At 35.5% G+C, this 13,160-nt stretch overlaps 1 protein-coding gene across 4 annotated transcripts in view; it reads left to right on the top strand.

Annotated features, from left to right (window-relative positions):
• The window catches only part of fmt (phosphatase 6 regulatory subunit 1-like protein fmt), a 450,952-nt gene that overhangs the window by 72,809 nt on the left and 364,983 nt on the right, over nucleotides 1–13,160 (top strand). For all 4 annotated transcript variants that reach the window (XM_090406310.1, XM_090406311.1, XM_090406308.1 and 1 more), the window contains exon 7: nucleotides 4,382–4,560. In XM_090406310.1, the coding sequence (XP_090262436.1) occupies nucleotides 4,382–4,560 (179 nt within the window). The remainder of the gene's footprint in view (nucleotides 1–4,381; nucleotides 4,561–13,160) is intronic.

Below are 13,160 nucleotides of genomic sequence, written 5' to 3'. Positions count from 1 at the left end.
CGTTCTTGAGAAATGAAAAGCTAACCCCGATTTTTCTTCTCTGTTATTATTGACGTCACCTGTGTGTTCTTTTTGCCTAATTTCAAGACTCCTCGAAGTTTGGCCGATGTAATTCAAGTCGCACGAGCATGGTATGTTATAAACTCCAGCATATTTGGAGAAAGGATGGCTATCTTTTGGAGATCTTAAGAATTGTCTAATCATTTCTGTGGGTTAAAGGCCACTCTTATTTTATGTGGTCTGAGGAGTCTAGCAATCTTATTGGAAACTGTCCCTAAGTATGGAATGACGATGGTAGAAATATAACATACATCATCTTGTTATCTTTGTCGGGGTTCAGAGAAAAGTATCTTGTGGACGAGTCTTCGAGGAAATCCATTCATGGTAAGGTTGGTGGATATCAGGGATAGTTCTTCCTGGAGGTCTTGTTGATCTGTTGTAAGGAGAGGCACGGTTCTTCAACATTAAATACCATACCATTTTTTTAACAAAAATATATTTTTTATTTAATTCAGGTAATTCATGTAAGTTAAGAAAACATAAACTATGAAACAAATACATAGTATAAAATTATAAAAAATTAAAAATTGTATGTAAACTTCATTGCATATAATGCATAAATGTTTTAGTCAAAATTAAATAAAGTGTATATTTTAATCGTCATCACTCTTTTCGAAACTAACATTTCATAGATGTTCTTTATTTACGAGTGGCCAGACGTCATCATCAGGGCCGACTCTACCCGACAGTGCAAGACGTGCATTTGCACAGGACGACAAGTTTTTTTGGGAGCGGCAAAGTTGGCATAAACTATACAAAAAATAAGGGAGAAGGGGCGGCAAAATATGCTACTGCACGGGGCAACTACATGAAAAATAAGGGAGGAGGGGCGGCAAAATTCCTAGGGGGGGGGGCCCTGGTCGTCATCACTTGAAATCTCTTAGGCATCATTCTCATTGCACACTTAAGCTGATTTAGTTATCAAGAAGTCAGTAATCAAACCTTGCTTACCACTATGCTGCAATTTTTTATTAAGTTCATAATACGGAGCTAAACAAATATCAAATTGTCTTGTGAATTTTCCGGAGCGCTCCATTGAGAGATCATTATCCATAAAATAACTTTCTTGTCAAGTTCAATCTTGCTAATTTCTTTAAACTGAATTCTTTAACGGATTCATCACAACCAGAATCTTCGGCAGAACTTTCCCTGCCATTTGGTTCGACGTCATCTATTACTTGTAGCAGAGTCTCCTAATTTAAATATATTTCCCCATCAATTAATTCACTAATTTCGTTTTCAAACATATTGCAAAAGCGCTCTAAGTGGCCATTCCAATAAAAATAAATTTTTTACATAAAAAAACGCATTGCATATTGTATGTAACTCAGGGCTGGTCCGAGAGTATCTGATGCCCCTAGGCAAAGAAAATTTAGGTGCCCCTATACATTGTCACTCTCTCTGTATATTTTGTCACACTTACACACATACACCTACACATGTGGATATTTATAAAAATAAATGATCGCACCTAAGCGATTGCCAAGGTTCGCCTAATGATGAAACCAGCCCTGATGAAACTTACCAAAAAATAAAGTGCTCATCTTGAGATTAACACACTTATGATTTTTAATACGCTTTCCTGGCAGAAAACGAAGACAATTTTCAACAATAACCACTTTATACGGTAAACAATTGACGTACATGTGTGCTAAAGGCTATTTCCCCTAATATAAATTCGCTGCTTATAACTTCATACGTGATACAGGCAGATGCAAATTTAACGAAGATAAAATTTGAATTTTAAGTCGTGCATTGAAAAATATATGAAAAGATAAAGGGTTACTACAGTTTGTAGACCGTCTGATATTGAACCCGCGTTGTATAAGTACCCGCGTTCAACAAGGGATACTACAATTTGTAGATCGCGTTATACGAGGGTTACCTGTATACTGTATATATATGTGTGTGTGTTAACGATACCAAGCTATTTTAAACGTGGTTTTACTCCATTTCCCAAGTAAGCAAACAGACAAATAAATCAAGTTTACGCCTGCAAGTGTTGCAAGTCTAGCCGACCCTGCACGTAGTGCAAGACCAAGTCAACTCATGGTAAAAGTAGAATAAGCTCTGATCACTAATCTTAATATTTACCCTTAATGCAAAGCACATCTCCTGGAGGAGATGTATGATGCTTTGTATTAAAAGCAAGGGGCCACTACCCAGACCAGTTTCGACCTTTATTGAGGTCCCATCAGTGGGAGCCAGGCTAGAAATACCAAGATTTTAGTAATACAGGGCTTATAAGTATTTTACCAGAACAAGTTACCATAAGGTGTTTTAACCTTATTAAATAAAAATCTCAGGAGGAGATATAAATGTAGAAAGTATTTTACCTTGGGTATAATAAATGTTAAAGATACCAAGCTATTTTAAACCTGGTTTTACTCCATTTCCCAAGTAAGCAAACAGACAAACAAGTCAAGTTTGCACCTGCAAGTGTTGCATGTCTAGCTGACCCTGCATGTAGTGCAAGACCAAGGTAACTTTACCAGGAGTTGCCTTGGTCTTGCTTGAACAGACCTACCTGTCTGACCAAATTACTTTGGTCAGACAGGTAGGTCTGTTCAGAAATGCATCTTGGAACATCAAGACCACATTCGTTATTTCAAATGCAGAAATCTGGTCTCTCCTAACACGGAGTTGGAAATCCGAACCATACGATCCATTGGGAGAAGTTGAAAACTTTTACACAGATCTTTATATAAATATGAACGTTATTCAAATTAAGGGGATATTAAATCCCCCATTGTTTTAAAACCGAATAAGAAACTCAAAGATTGGAATCAGAGAGTTTCATGCCGAATATAGTAAACTATAAAAGTATTGGCGGCCACTAGCTTGAGCTAATGCAAGTAGTAGTCCTCGTACGTAGTACAATATCAGGTAACTCGTTGCAAAGGTGGGGAAAGTTCTGATCGTTAATCTTGGTATTTTCCATAATGTAAAAACACATTTCCTAGGAAATGTATGCTGTTATTACATTATGGTGGGAGGTCACTACCCAGAACGGTTTCAGCCTTCTTTTTTGAGGCTTCATCAGTGAGTAGCTATACCAAATAGATACCAAAGGGTATAGCGAAAAGAACTTATATACTTTGCTATACGAGTTGTCAAACAGGTGCAACCATTAAGTTACTTAAATATAAAGAGCCAGTAGGCTTCATTTCGGCGATATAAACATTATTCAAATTAAGGGGATATTAAATCCCACATTGTTTCCAATCTTTGAGAGTCTTATTCGGTTTTAAAGCATGACTCTTTATATTTAAGTAACTTAATGGGTGCACCTGTAAAGAGAAGAATTTGTGGACTGCAGATATTAGCAAACAGGAAAAAAGAGCGGTGTGATATAATAGACCTACAAACTTTTGAGAGGGTCATACAGGATACTTGATGGAGGTGGGGAGAGGATTTCCATGGAAACTGAGAATGAATGTAGTCAAGACATGGGTGAAAGCTTTTTTTTTTTTTTTATTCCCCATAGAGAAGAATCTTTTACCCAACCTATTTTTCTCATTCTACTCCTTGTATGTATGGTGAATATCTAGAATGGACGCCAATCGACAGGATTTGAAAAATATGCTTACCCACTCACCTGTTGGCAAGTAAATTTTGCCAGCTGGTTAGTAGGTGCAGACTGAAAAAAATAGAATATTTCTTTAATTAAAACTAATTTTCTTAACAAAATCTTGAAGCAAACACAGAAGAATATGTATAACATGAAGGAGTATTCTATTAACAAAAATTAATGTATCAAATTATATTTTTCAAAAAAAAGTCAGTGTTTTTATTGTTCTTCCCATTGTTATTATTTATTGACTTCTTCTTGGAATTATTCTCATACAAAGGGAATGTTATGCAAAAAGTGGTACAGCATCCCCAGTCACTTTATGGAACTCCTATAGACTTGCTGGGGCATATCGTGAAAAAGTTTGGTGGTGGTGGTTGTGTGGTAAGGGAATCCATTTTGTGTGTGTGTGGTAAGGGAATCCATTTTGTGTGTGTGTGGATTTTTGGTACCAGGATGGCAACTAAATCCTCAGGATTTTGAAACTCTTGCTAGAAAATTACTGATGATCACTGGGTAGTTTATTGTAGTAGATAGTTTGCTTCAATGAATTTCTCTTAGAATAGCATTGTATTTGTGAGGTTATTGGTGATATTCAGTTTTTGTTACAGTGCATGAGTTTGTAATAATTATGTAATGGATCCCTCTATCCCCCCCCCCCCACACACACACTTAAGTGTATTTCTTTTTGTGATGTCATACCAATTTCATCAAAATACTTGTTGTAATCATTTTTCTGGATATTTGCAGTGGCTAAATGAACAGAAGATAATGGAAAGGCTAGTAGCACTTATTGATCCAGTGTATAATGAAGACTGTAATGGAAATGCATCCCAGGCTATCTGTGATATTATTAAAGTGAGTCGAGAGCATATGTCCTTGCTACAAGAGAAAGCAGAACCTGATCCCATGTTAGAAAGCATTGAATCGTGAGTTTATTAGTTTATTGTGGATAACACTGCACTTCAGTAACTTTGTGTTAAATGAAATTTTCAAATATTATTGTAATATATTTTAAAAAAGTTTGTCATCTGTGTGTTTAAAGAAACTACAATATAGAGTAATTCTTTGTGCTATTCTAAATGGCAAGAAACTATTCATGCAAGCTCAATGAAAATGACATTAAAGCCAACATATATCATTAGTGATGAAGCATAATATTGTCACTAGAAACTGCTGTAATGCCTTTCATTAAACTTTTTTTTTTAAAAAAAAATTCCACCTGAAGAATGAGGATATACTGAAGTACCATTCTGTTTACTCCAAAGTGGATTCCGTTTCTATGTTTTGGATAAATGACGTGAAAAGCATATAAAACTTTATTTTGGTTGCTTTTCAAGTCATTTATTTGACAATATTATCAGAGATCTCCAGGAAGTCAAGAACTCATCTAGGGAGTCTATACAAACTAGCCACAAACATTATTCACACCAGATGCCCATACCTTCTCTTAAATTCTTTCACACTAGATGTGCTTCTGCCTTTCATCATCAAAGTCCTGCCATGTACCCTCAAGGGGTGTACAGGATATGATAGTACTACATTACAAAAATTACATCATTACTACCTTCCTTTCTACAATTTTCCTACAAATCAGTCTGTTACTTGTCAAGACTCCAACATTATCAGATCTTATATTTCTATCGTCTAAGGCACTTTTGTACCGCATCAATCCAGCTAATATCTTGGCCTTCCTCTGGGTCGTTTTGCTGCCAGCCTGGCAGAGAACACTTGTTTTGCTAATCTTTCCTCGCCCATTCTGTTTAAGTGACCATACCACCTGAGATTAGCTCTGCTAATGCATTCCTGGATGTTAACAATGTCAAGTTCTTTCCTAATATCCTCGTTTTTAATATGATATTGCCATTGATGCCATCTGTTCATGCCTATAATCTTTCTCAGGACTCTCATATCTGCGGTCTCTAGTCTTTGGTCAAGTGTTTTACTTCTGACCCAGCTCTCGGATCCAAAAGTTAAAACTGGTTTGAACACTGTCTTGTATATATACAGCTAATTTAGTGTTCCGACTAATTTCTCTCTTATTCCATATGAATTTATTCAATTGACTTCCCACCATACCAGCTTTGCTGATGTGTTAGTAATAACCAGTCCATGTCCTGAGCAGAAATTCAACAGATATTTGCCATTATTTTTAGCTTTGCTCTTTTCTCCAAATTTTCCCAAAATTTTTTGTATGTCTCACAATCATTTCCTACTCTGCTATTTAGATCCCCAACAAGGACCAACTTTTCCTTTTTCATTGTGTCAGTTGCTTTTTCTAAAGCCTCAAAAAATTCCTCCACTTCTACCTTAGTAGAACCTTCTGTGGGACCATAGGCACAAATAAGTCTCATTGTTTTTTCCCCATTCTGATATTTGTCCACATCACTCTACTTGAGACTGACTGCCATTCAAGAAGATTAACCTCATATTTTGTGTTGAATACTATGGCTACTCCTTCTTTTCCTTGATTGTCATTGCCTGAATATAACATTTTGTATTTATTGCTCAGAGAGATCTCACCAGTTTTGGTCTTTTTTGTTTCAGTCACCCCTATTATGTCGATCTGGTACTTATCTAATTCCTCAGCTAGCTCCATTTCTTTGCCGTTCAGACTTCTTATGTTGACAGTACCGATCTTTAACTCTGGTGATGTTGAGTTGGGGTTTGTTTTCAGATTTGTTCCAGTAGCTGACTTTTCGCTGTTCGCCCTGGTTCCCTGGCGAAAACAACGGGGGCCTTGTTTAACCGGGCGACGCCCCAGCCGGCATGAAATTTTGTCATGTTGTACCATCATTTTTTTATTTTGGTGTAACCAATAAGAATACAATTTGGTCGGCTAAATCCCAAATTGCCAGCCCATCCTCGTTCGTTCAGTATCCAAGTAGATACCCAACAGGGTGCACCACGAGAAGGTAACGATTTGACATTAGGTCAGAAGCCCTGGTCGGTTTTCTGCATTCCTTTAAAGGCTATGTGGAGGTCTCCTCTCAGTTATACAGCTTTGACCCTTAAGCACCCCTTCCTTTTAGCAGGTAAATTGTTATATTATTATTATTAGTAGTAGTAGTATATTATTGTAAATAAACTCCACTCACTCATTACTCTGTGAGAGAAAAACCTAGCTCTTTCATCCGTTTCTTAGCTGCACACAAACTTAATTTTCATAGAGACTCCTCCCTTGTCCTCTACTCGCCTTCCATATAATGAAAAATTATCAACCGATATTATCTGACACCCTTTCAAAAGTTTATAGGCCTCTATAACATCGCCTCTCTCTTTCTGCTGGTTACTACAATCTGCAGTCCAAGTAATCTCAGTTCTTTAATCTACATTCCATAATCCTAATATCATCTTTTTAATTCTCTTTTTATACCCTTCTTCACAGCTTCCTTATCTGCTTGGAACCCAGGAGATCAAATCTGCACACAGTAGTTGTCCAAGTGTGGTTGTATCAAGGCCTTGTAAAGAGGCAAAATAGCTTCATCCTTATGTGTGGAGTGTTTGTTTCTGCATTGCAATTATCTTCTGAGTTACATCTACAGTTTTTGCTATTTGACTTTCTATCCACCAGTATAATATGCAGTTATGAATCTCATCTTGTCAAGGTGCATAACTTTATGCTTACTAATACTGAATTGACAACCATTATCATATTTAATTTTTAATACAAACTGCAGCCACTCCTCTTCTTTGTGAAGATTTTTGTTTTTTCTTTAAAAATATTTGCCCTCTCCAAGATTATCTCAAATGCATAACAGTACAACATTGAAATTTACCTTCAGTTAAAAGCAAGTGATTTTTACATAATTGCTGCATGCCAAAATGAAAGAACATTTCTTTTTCTTTGCAGAAGTCAAAAGTGTTGAGTTATATTCATACTACAACCATATTACATTTATGTGCTTTGCATTCTTGTTGTTCAACTCAGTAACATTACATTTTGGTATATTTGCTCATTTATTTGTATGGGAGAAACATTTTCCATTGTTATCTGCAGTTGCATAAAGTATCATAAGCAGATGTACAGTGCAGACTGGTTTCTTATGTGCGGCAAAGCGACCAGTGTGAGCTCATAGGGACCAGAGACAATAGTTTGTTACTGCGAATTAGGGAATTTAATGGCAAAAAATAGCAAAACTTATTATGTAATGGAAATACCCTGTATCTCTAATCAGAGACTAAGTTAAAGACTAATATAAAATTTTAATTTATACTAAAAGAATAATTAAAAGACATACCTGGATGTATATTTTAGGTGTGGATAATAAAATATTTGTAGCCAATACTTGATTGAGCATGAGAATGTTGTTGATAATGAGACATCAACAAAGCCAATAAACAAGGAAAATGATGAATCATATGGACTATAGTTGAAAATGAAAAATCTGAAAACTGAAATTTTGAAAATTACAAATTTAAAGACTAAAAAAAAAGGAATAAAAATTAGTGGAATATACATGGGACTAGCAATATGATAATCTGGCTGACCATATCGTAAGATTTGTTCAGATGATAAACCACACAATGCTGTGTGATTTATTAAAAATGTATTAGGAGGAGTTCAGTTGGTTTGAGAGTAACAGGGAGTTGGGGTGCTTCGAAATTATCCAATGTGAATTTTTTGGAACATTATGTTACTAATGACTAGTTCATATCCTGAAGAGAAATCCAGCAGGCACTTATTATTAGCTTTGCACGAGTTAAGGCTTAAAGTTAATTTCATACTTTTCCTTGTTTTGTGTCAGCTGCATTGTCTAATATCTCAAGAAATTCCTCTCTTGCTGCCTTCAAATTTTCTGTGGAACTGTATTGTCTAATTCTCCATTCTGCTATTTGCCCACGTCAGTCTACTTGCTATTACCTGCTATTCAAGAATATTAACTCCGTATTTAGTGTTGAACACTATAGGTACTCCCTTTCTTTGATCATTATTGTCTGAATATAGCAACTTGTGTTTGTTCTTCCTCTAAGGTTCTTTGCTCCATGTACCAACTTCTTCCATTTTGTTTTTCTAGTATCTCTTTAAGTATAAACATTTGGTCAACTATTGATCTATTTCTTCAGAATCCTGCTTGATATTCACAATTTTCTTCATAAGGTGTGATTCTTTTTAGTTGATGTTGTTGTCTTGTCCTTTGAAGAGTCTTAGATATTTCCATGTGCTCCTTAAACTGCTTTGGCTATGTCAATGATTTTGTATGTATAGAGCTGTTGTTCAGGATTAGGGTCTATTGATTGCAAGGCTGCTGTAATTTCTGGACAGGTAAAAATGTGAGTGGGTGTCAGTTCAGTACTAAGGCAGTTATTGCAGTTTCTATATCTTCTATATTGAAGAGTCTTAGATATTTCCATGTGCTCCTTAAACTGCTTTGGCTATGTCAATGATTTTGTATGTATAGAGCTGTTGTTCAGGATTAGGGTCTATTGCTTGCAAGGCTGCTGTAATTTCTGGACAGGTAAGAATGTGAGTGGGTGTCAGTTCAGTACTAAGGCAGTTATTGCAGTTTCTATATGTTCTTGTATCATTCGTATTGATCTTCATTTTCCTCTAAAATGTCTGTTCAGGGTCTTGCTATTATGGTGGAGGTCTTTCTGTCAACATTGATTTTGGGAATTTGGTGTTCTATCTCTGATTTTAGTGGAATTAGTTTAGATTTTGCTAGTGCATTAGTATCAGCAAGAGTTATCATGTCAGTTCCCTGGTTGGGTTCTCTGGCCTCTTTTACTAATTTATCCATTGTAAAATACAACTTTTTCCCAAACACTTTAGTTGGTTTAAGAGTTTATGGATGTCTTGTGTGAGCTTGGTATTGCCATTTTTGATTGCCTCCATAGCTGATCTTGAGTCACTGTAAATTATAATTCCTTCGGATTGTTGAGATGATGATAATTTTAAGTAGGCTTCGATAAATGCTTTATTTGTTGCAAAGAGTTCACTGGTAAAATTGGATGCAATTCTCCCAGATCCAACTTTTATTAAAAGTTCTTCACCTTTCAGGAATAGAAGGTGAGCACCAACATCTCCATTAATCATATTGGTGTCTGACGATCCATTGGTATAACAAATAACCTGTTTGGAGGATGAAAGAAGGTTGATAGTATTTAGGCCTTTTTCTTGGAGCGTTTCTTTTGATTCTTTTTTTTGTACAGAGTTTGGTAAGGTTTAGATTTATGGAAGTATTTGAAGGCAAAGGATTTGGAAAATAGAGGTTCTTTGCTTATTTCCTTCTTACCTATTTCTTTCCTTATAGTGTCATCATATTGTAATCTTGATGATCTGTGAAGTCTGCATTTTTGATTCCAGTGTTCATAAGTTTTTAGGGAGATATGATCGCTTTGGTAGCTTCTGATATTATTAATGAATTTTAATGGTGGCAAATTTCTGCCTGTCCTCCAGCAGGTCAAGCCCACATTCCTGTTGAGCTCTGATGTTATTAGTGGAGGAGACTGCACCAATGATAATCTTGGATGCTTTTTCTTGTACTTTGTCTAATTTTTCCTTTACCAATGAAGCCTGGTGCTGCATATTCCATTATTGGCCTTATTAGTGTAGTGTAAGTAGTTTTGAGAATTTTTGGCTGTGCACCCCAATTAGTTTTGCAAAGCCTTTTCAGTATATTTAGTTTTTTGATAGTCCTGTTGGAAGTGTCAGAGATGTGTTGTGCAAAATGTAATTCCTGATCAAGCATAATACCAAGGTATTTTGGATTTGCAACTTTTTCAGTTAGCCTGTTGTTGATCATGACTTTGAGATTGTAGGAATGTCTATTTTTCTTGTCTGTACTAAAGGTGCCTAGTTTTGTTTTATCTAGGTTGATTTTGAGTTTAAGATCATCTGACCATTTTTCTAATCCTCTCATGGATTTGTTTAGAATCTCTTCCGATTCTTTAATTTTATCACTAGTGTGCCAGATGGCTATATCGTCTGTGCAGCATGCTACTTTTGTGTCTTCTGTAAGGCAGGGATGAATGTTATTGACATATTAAAGGAATAGTAAGGGACTAAGTATTGCGCTGTGGGGAACACCAGCCCAGGTTCTCCGCTCTCTAAATATTGCTGCATTGATTCTAACCTTGATCTTTCTTCCTCTCATGAAATCAGCGATCCAGATTAAAGCATTTCCTCTAATTCTGATATCATGTACTATTTGTATTAATTTTTTTGATCCAAACATGATCAAAAGCAGCAGTCGTATCAAGGAATATGGCAGTTGTCTTTTTTGTTGGTTTTTCCTGAAATGAGTATTATTGTTTGGCAGAAGTAGAATAATTGATCTGTCGGTGAATGATGGTTTCTATAAGCAGTTTAGTAGTTAATTTTCTTATTTTTTGTGAGCCAGTGCATGAGTCTGGAGCGTATGATTCTTTCAGTAATTTTACAGAGTATACTAGTTAATGCAATAGGTCTATAGCGTTGAAATTCTGCGGCATTTTTGTAAGGTTTTAGGATGGGTACAATAACTAATTTTTTCCATTCTTCTGGTAGTTTGCCTGTTCGCCAAGAAGTATTAAGAATGTCCAGAAGTTGTTCTTTGGCGTTTTTGCCAAGGTGTTTGTTTGACGATATGACCAAAGATAAGATCATTACCAGGAGATTTATTAGGTGCAGTTTTCTCGATTGATGAATTTAGTTCACTTAGTGTAAATTCTTCAGAGAAGATGTCATTAGATTGGTATGTTCTTGCTTGTTTTAGTATCTTACTTGTGAGTTTATTGAGGGTCTTGTCCTCTCTGTTATACTGAAGTTTGGAGTTGTTTGAATAGTTTTTTGCCAGTGTGTTTGCCATTTCTTGATCTGTAATAGCTTTTTTCTCAGCATTTATGATGAAATTTGTTTTCTGTTGGTTCTCCTCTTTGATGTTGTTATCTAGGATTCTAATAATGTTCCAGTGTTGGCTGTCTTTTCTTGAATCCAGGTTATTGCAAACCTCTGCCCATTTCTCTTGCTTGCACTTCCAAATTTCCTGCTCTATTTTGTGTGTTATATCCATTAATTTCTTTCTGGATTCATCAGTTTTATTAATTCTAAATTGTTTGTTGATATTGTCTCTTTCTGTAATCATTCAATTGATATAGTGATCTTTCCAGTATGGTATCCAGGTATTTTTCCATTTGCCTCTTGGTATTGTTGCTTTCGCAGCTTTATTGATGTGTGAAGTAAGGATTTGTAATTTTCTATCAATATTTTTCCAGAGACAAGTTCATCTTGACAAAGGTTCTCCAAGATTTGAGTAAAACTTATCCAGTCAGCTTTTCTAAAGTTCCATCTCCTCCTGATTTGTTGTTCTTGATCAATTTTGAAGTTTAGTGTTGTTATTATGGATCTGTGGTCACTGATGGCATTTCCCAAAATTTTCCATTGTGCCCTTGATGCAATGCTGTAATTAATAGCTGTAAAGTTGATAGCAGATTCAGTTCCCATAGTTTTAGAGAGATAAGTACTCTGTCCGTTGTTAATTATTGTGAGTTCCAAATCTGTAAAGAGCTCTTCCAATTGTTGGCCTTTATGGTCTAAATCAGGGGAGCCCCACATTGGACTTTTTGCATTTAGGCCATCAAGTATGATGGTTGTATCAGTTGGAGCTTCGCTTAGTTTTTCAACGATGTCAGTGTCAATATTTGTATTATCAGGATGGTAGACGTTTGTAACTGAAATAGAATGATTTGGTAGGTGTATTTCAACAGCTTCTGCTTCCATTGAACTGTTATTATTTAAATATTGATTCAGAACGATTTCTGGGTTCTTCTAAAGGATAGCATTTTTAGTATTTAGATTCTTTTCAATATAATATTAGATAAAATTTTGTATCCTCCTTGACAGTAGTGATATTTCCCTGTAATTTTTGTATTTATTTTACTTTGAATTCCAATTAAGATTCCTGTTGTTACTTTTATGTTATTCTTGATATCATTGCAGATGTTTTCAATTCTTTTCGGTTCCATATTTTTCAATTTCTGTTTTAATTCACACTCATATTTTCTTCTCATCATCATCAAATTCCTGACATATATCCTCAAGGGGTGTTCAGGATATGACAATACTACTTGAAAAACTTGCATCATTACTACCTTCCTATCTACAATTTTCCTCAAAATCAGTTGGTTACCTGTGAAGACTCTAACATTATGAGATCTTATATTTCAAAGCACGTGAGATTAGCTCTGCTAATTCATTCCTCGATGATAACAATGTCAATTTCTTTTCTAATATCGTCGTTTTTAATATGATATTGCCACTGATACCATCTGTTCAATATGCTACAGTTATGTGGTGTCAATGGAGCATTATATCAAGCAATACTTAGTCTGTATTCAGCAGTTAGAATTGAAGGAAGTACAGGAAGATGGTTTAATGTTAAATCTGGTGTCAGACAAGGATGTACATTATCCCCTCTGTTATTCATTATCTATATGGATCACATTATGAAGGAAAGTGGTATTAAACATGATATCAAAATTGGAGATGTTAATGTCAGCTCTTTGCTTTATGCGGACGATGTTATACTTCTAAATAAATCCGCTACAA

The sequence above is a fragment of the Typopeltis vanoorti genome, chromosome 16, assembly GCF_054136105.1.
Source record: "Typopeltis vanoorti isolate ZY-2024b chromosome 16, IOZ_Tvanoo_1.0, whole genome shotgun sequence".
Classification (NCBI taxonomy): domain Eukaryota; kingdom Metazoa; phylum Arthropoda; class Arachnida; order Uropygi; family Thelyphonidae; genus Typopeltis; species Typopeltis vanoorti.
The sequence above is the reverse complement of the archived record's forward strand: the minus strand, read 5'-3'. Positions and strand labels throughout refer to the sequence as shown.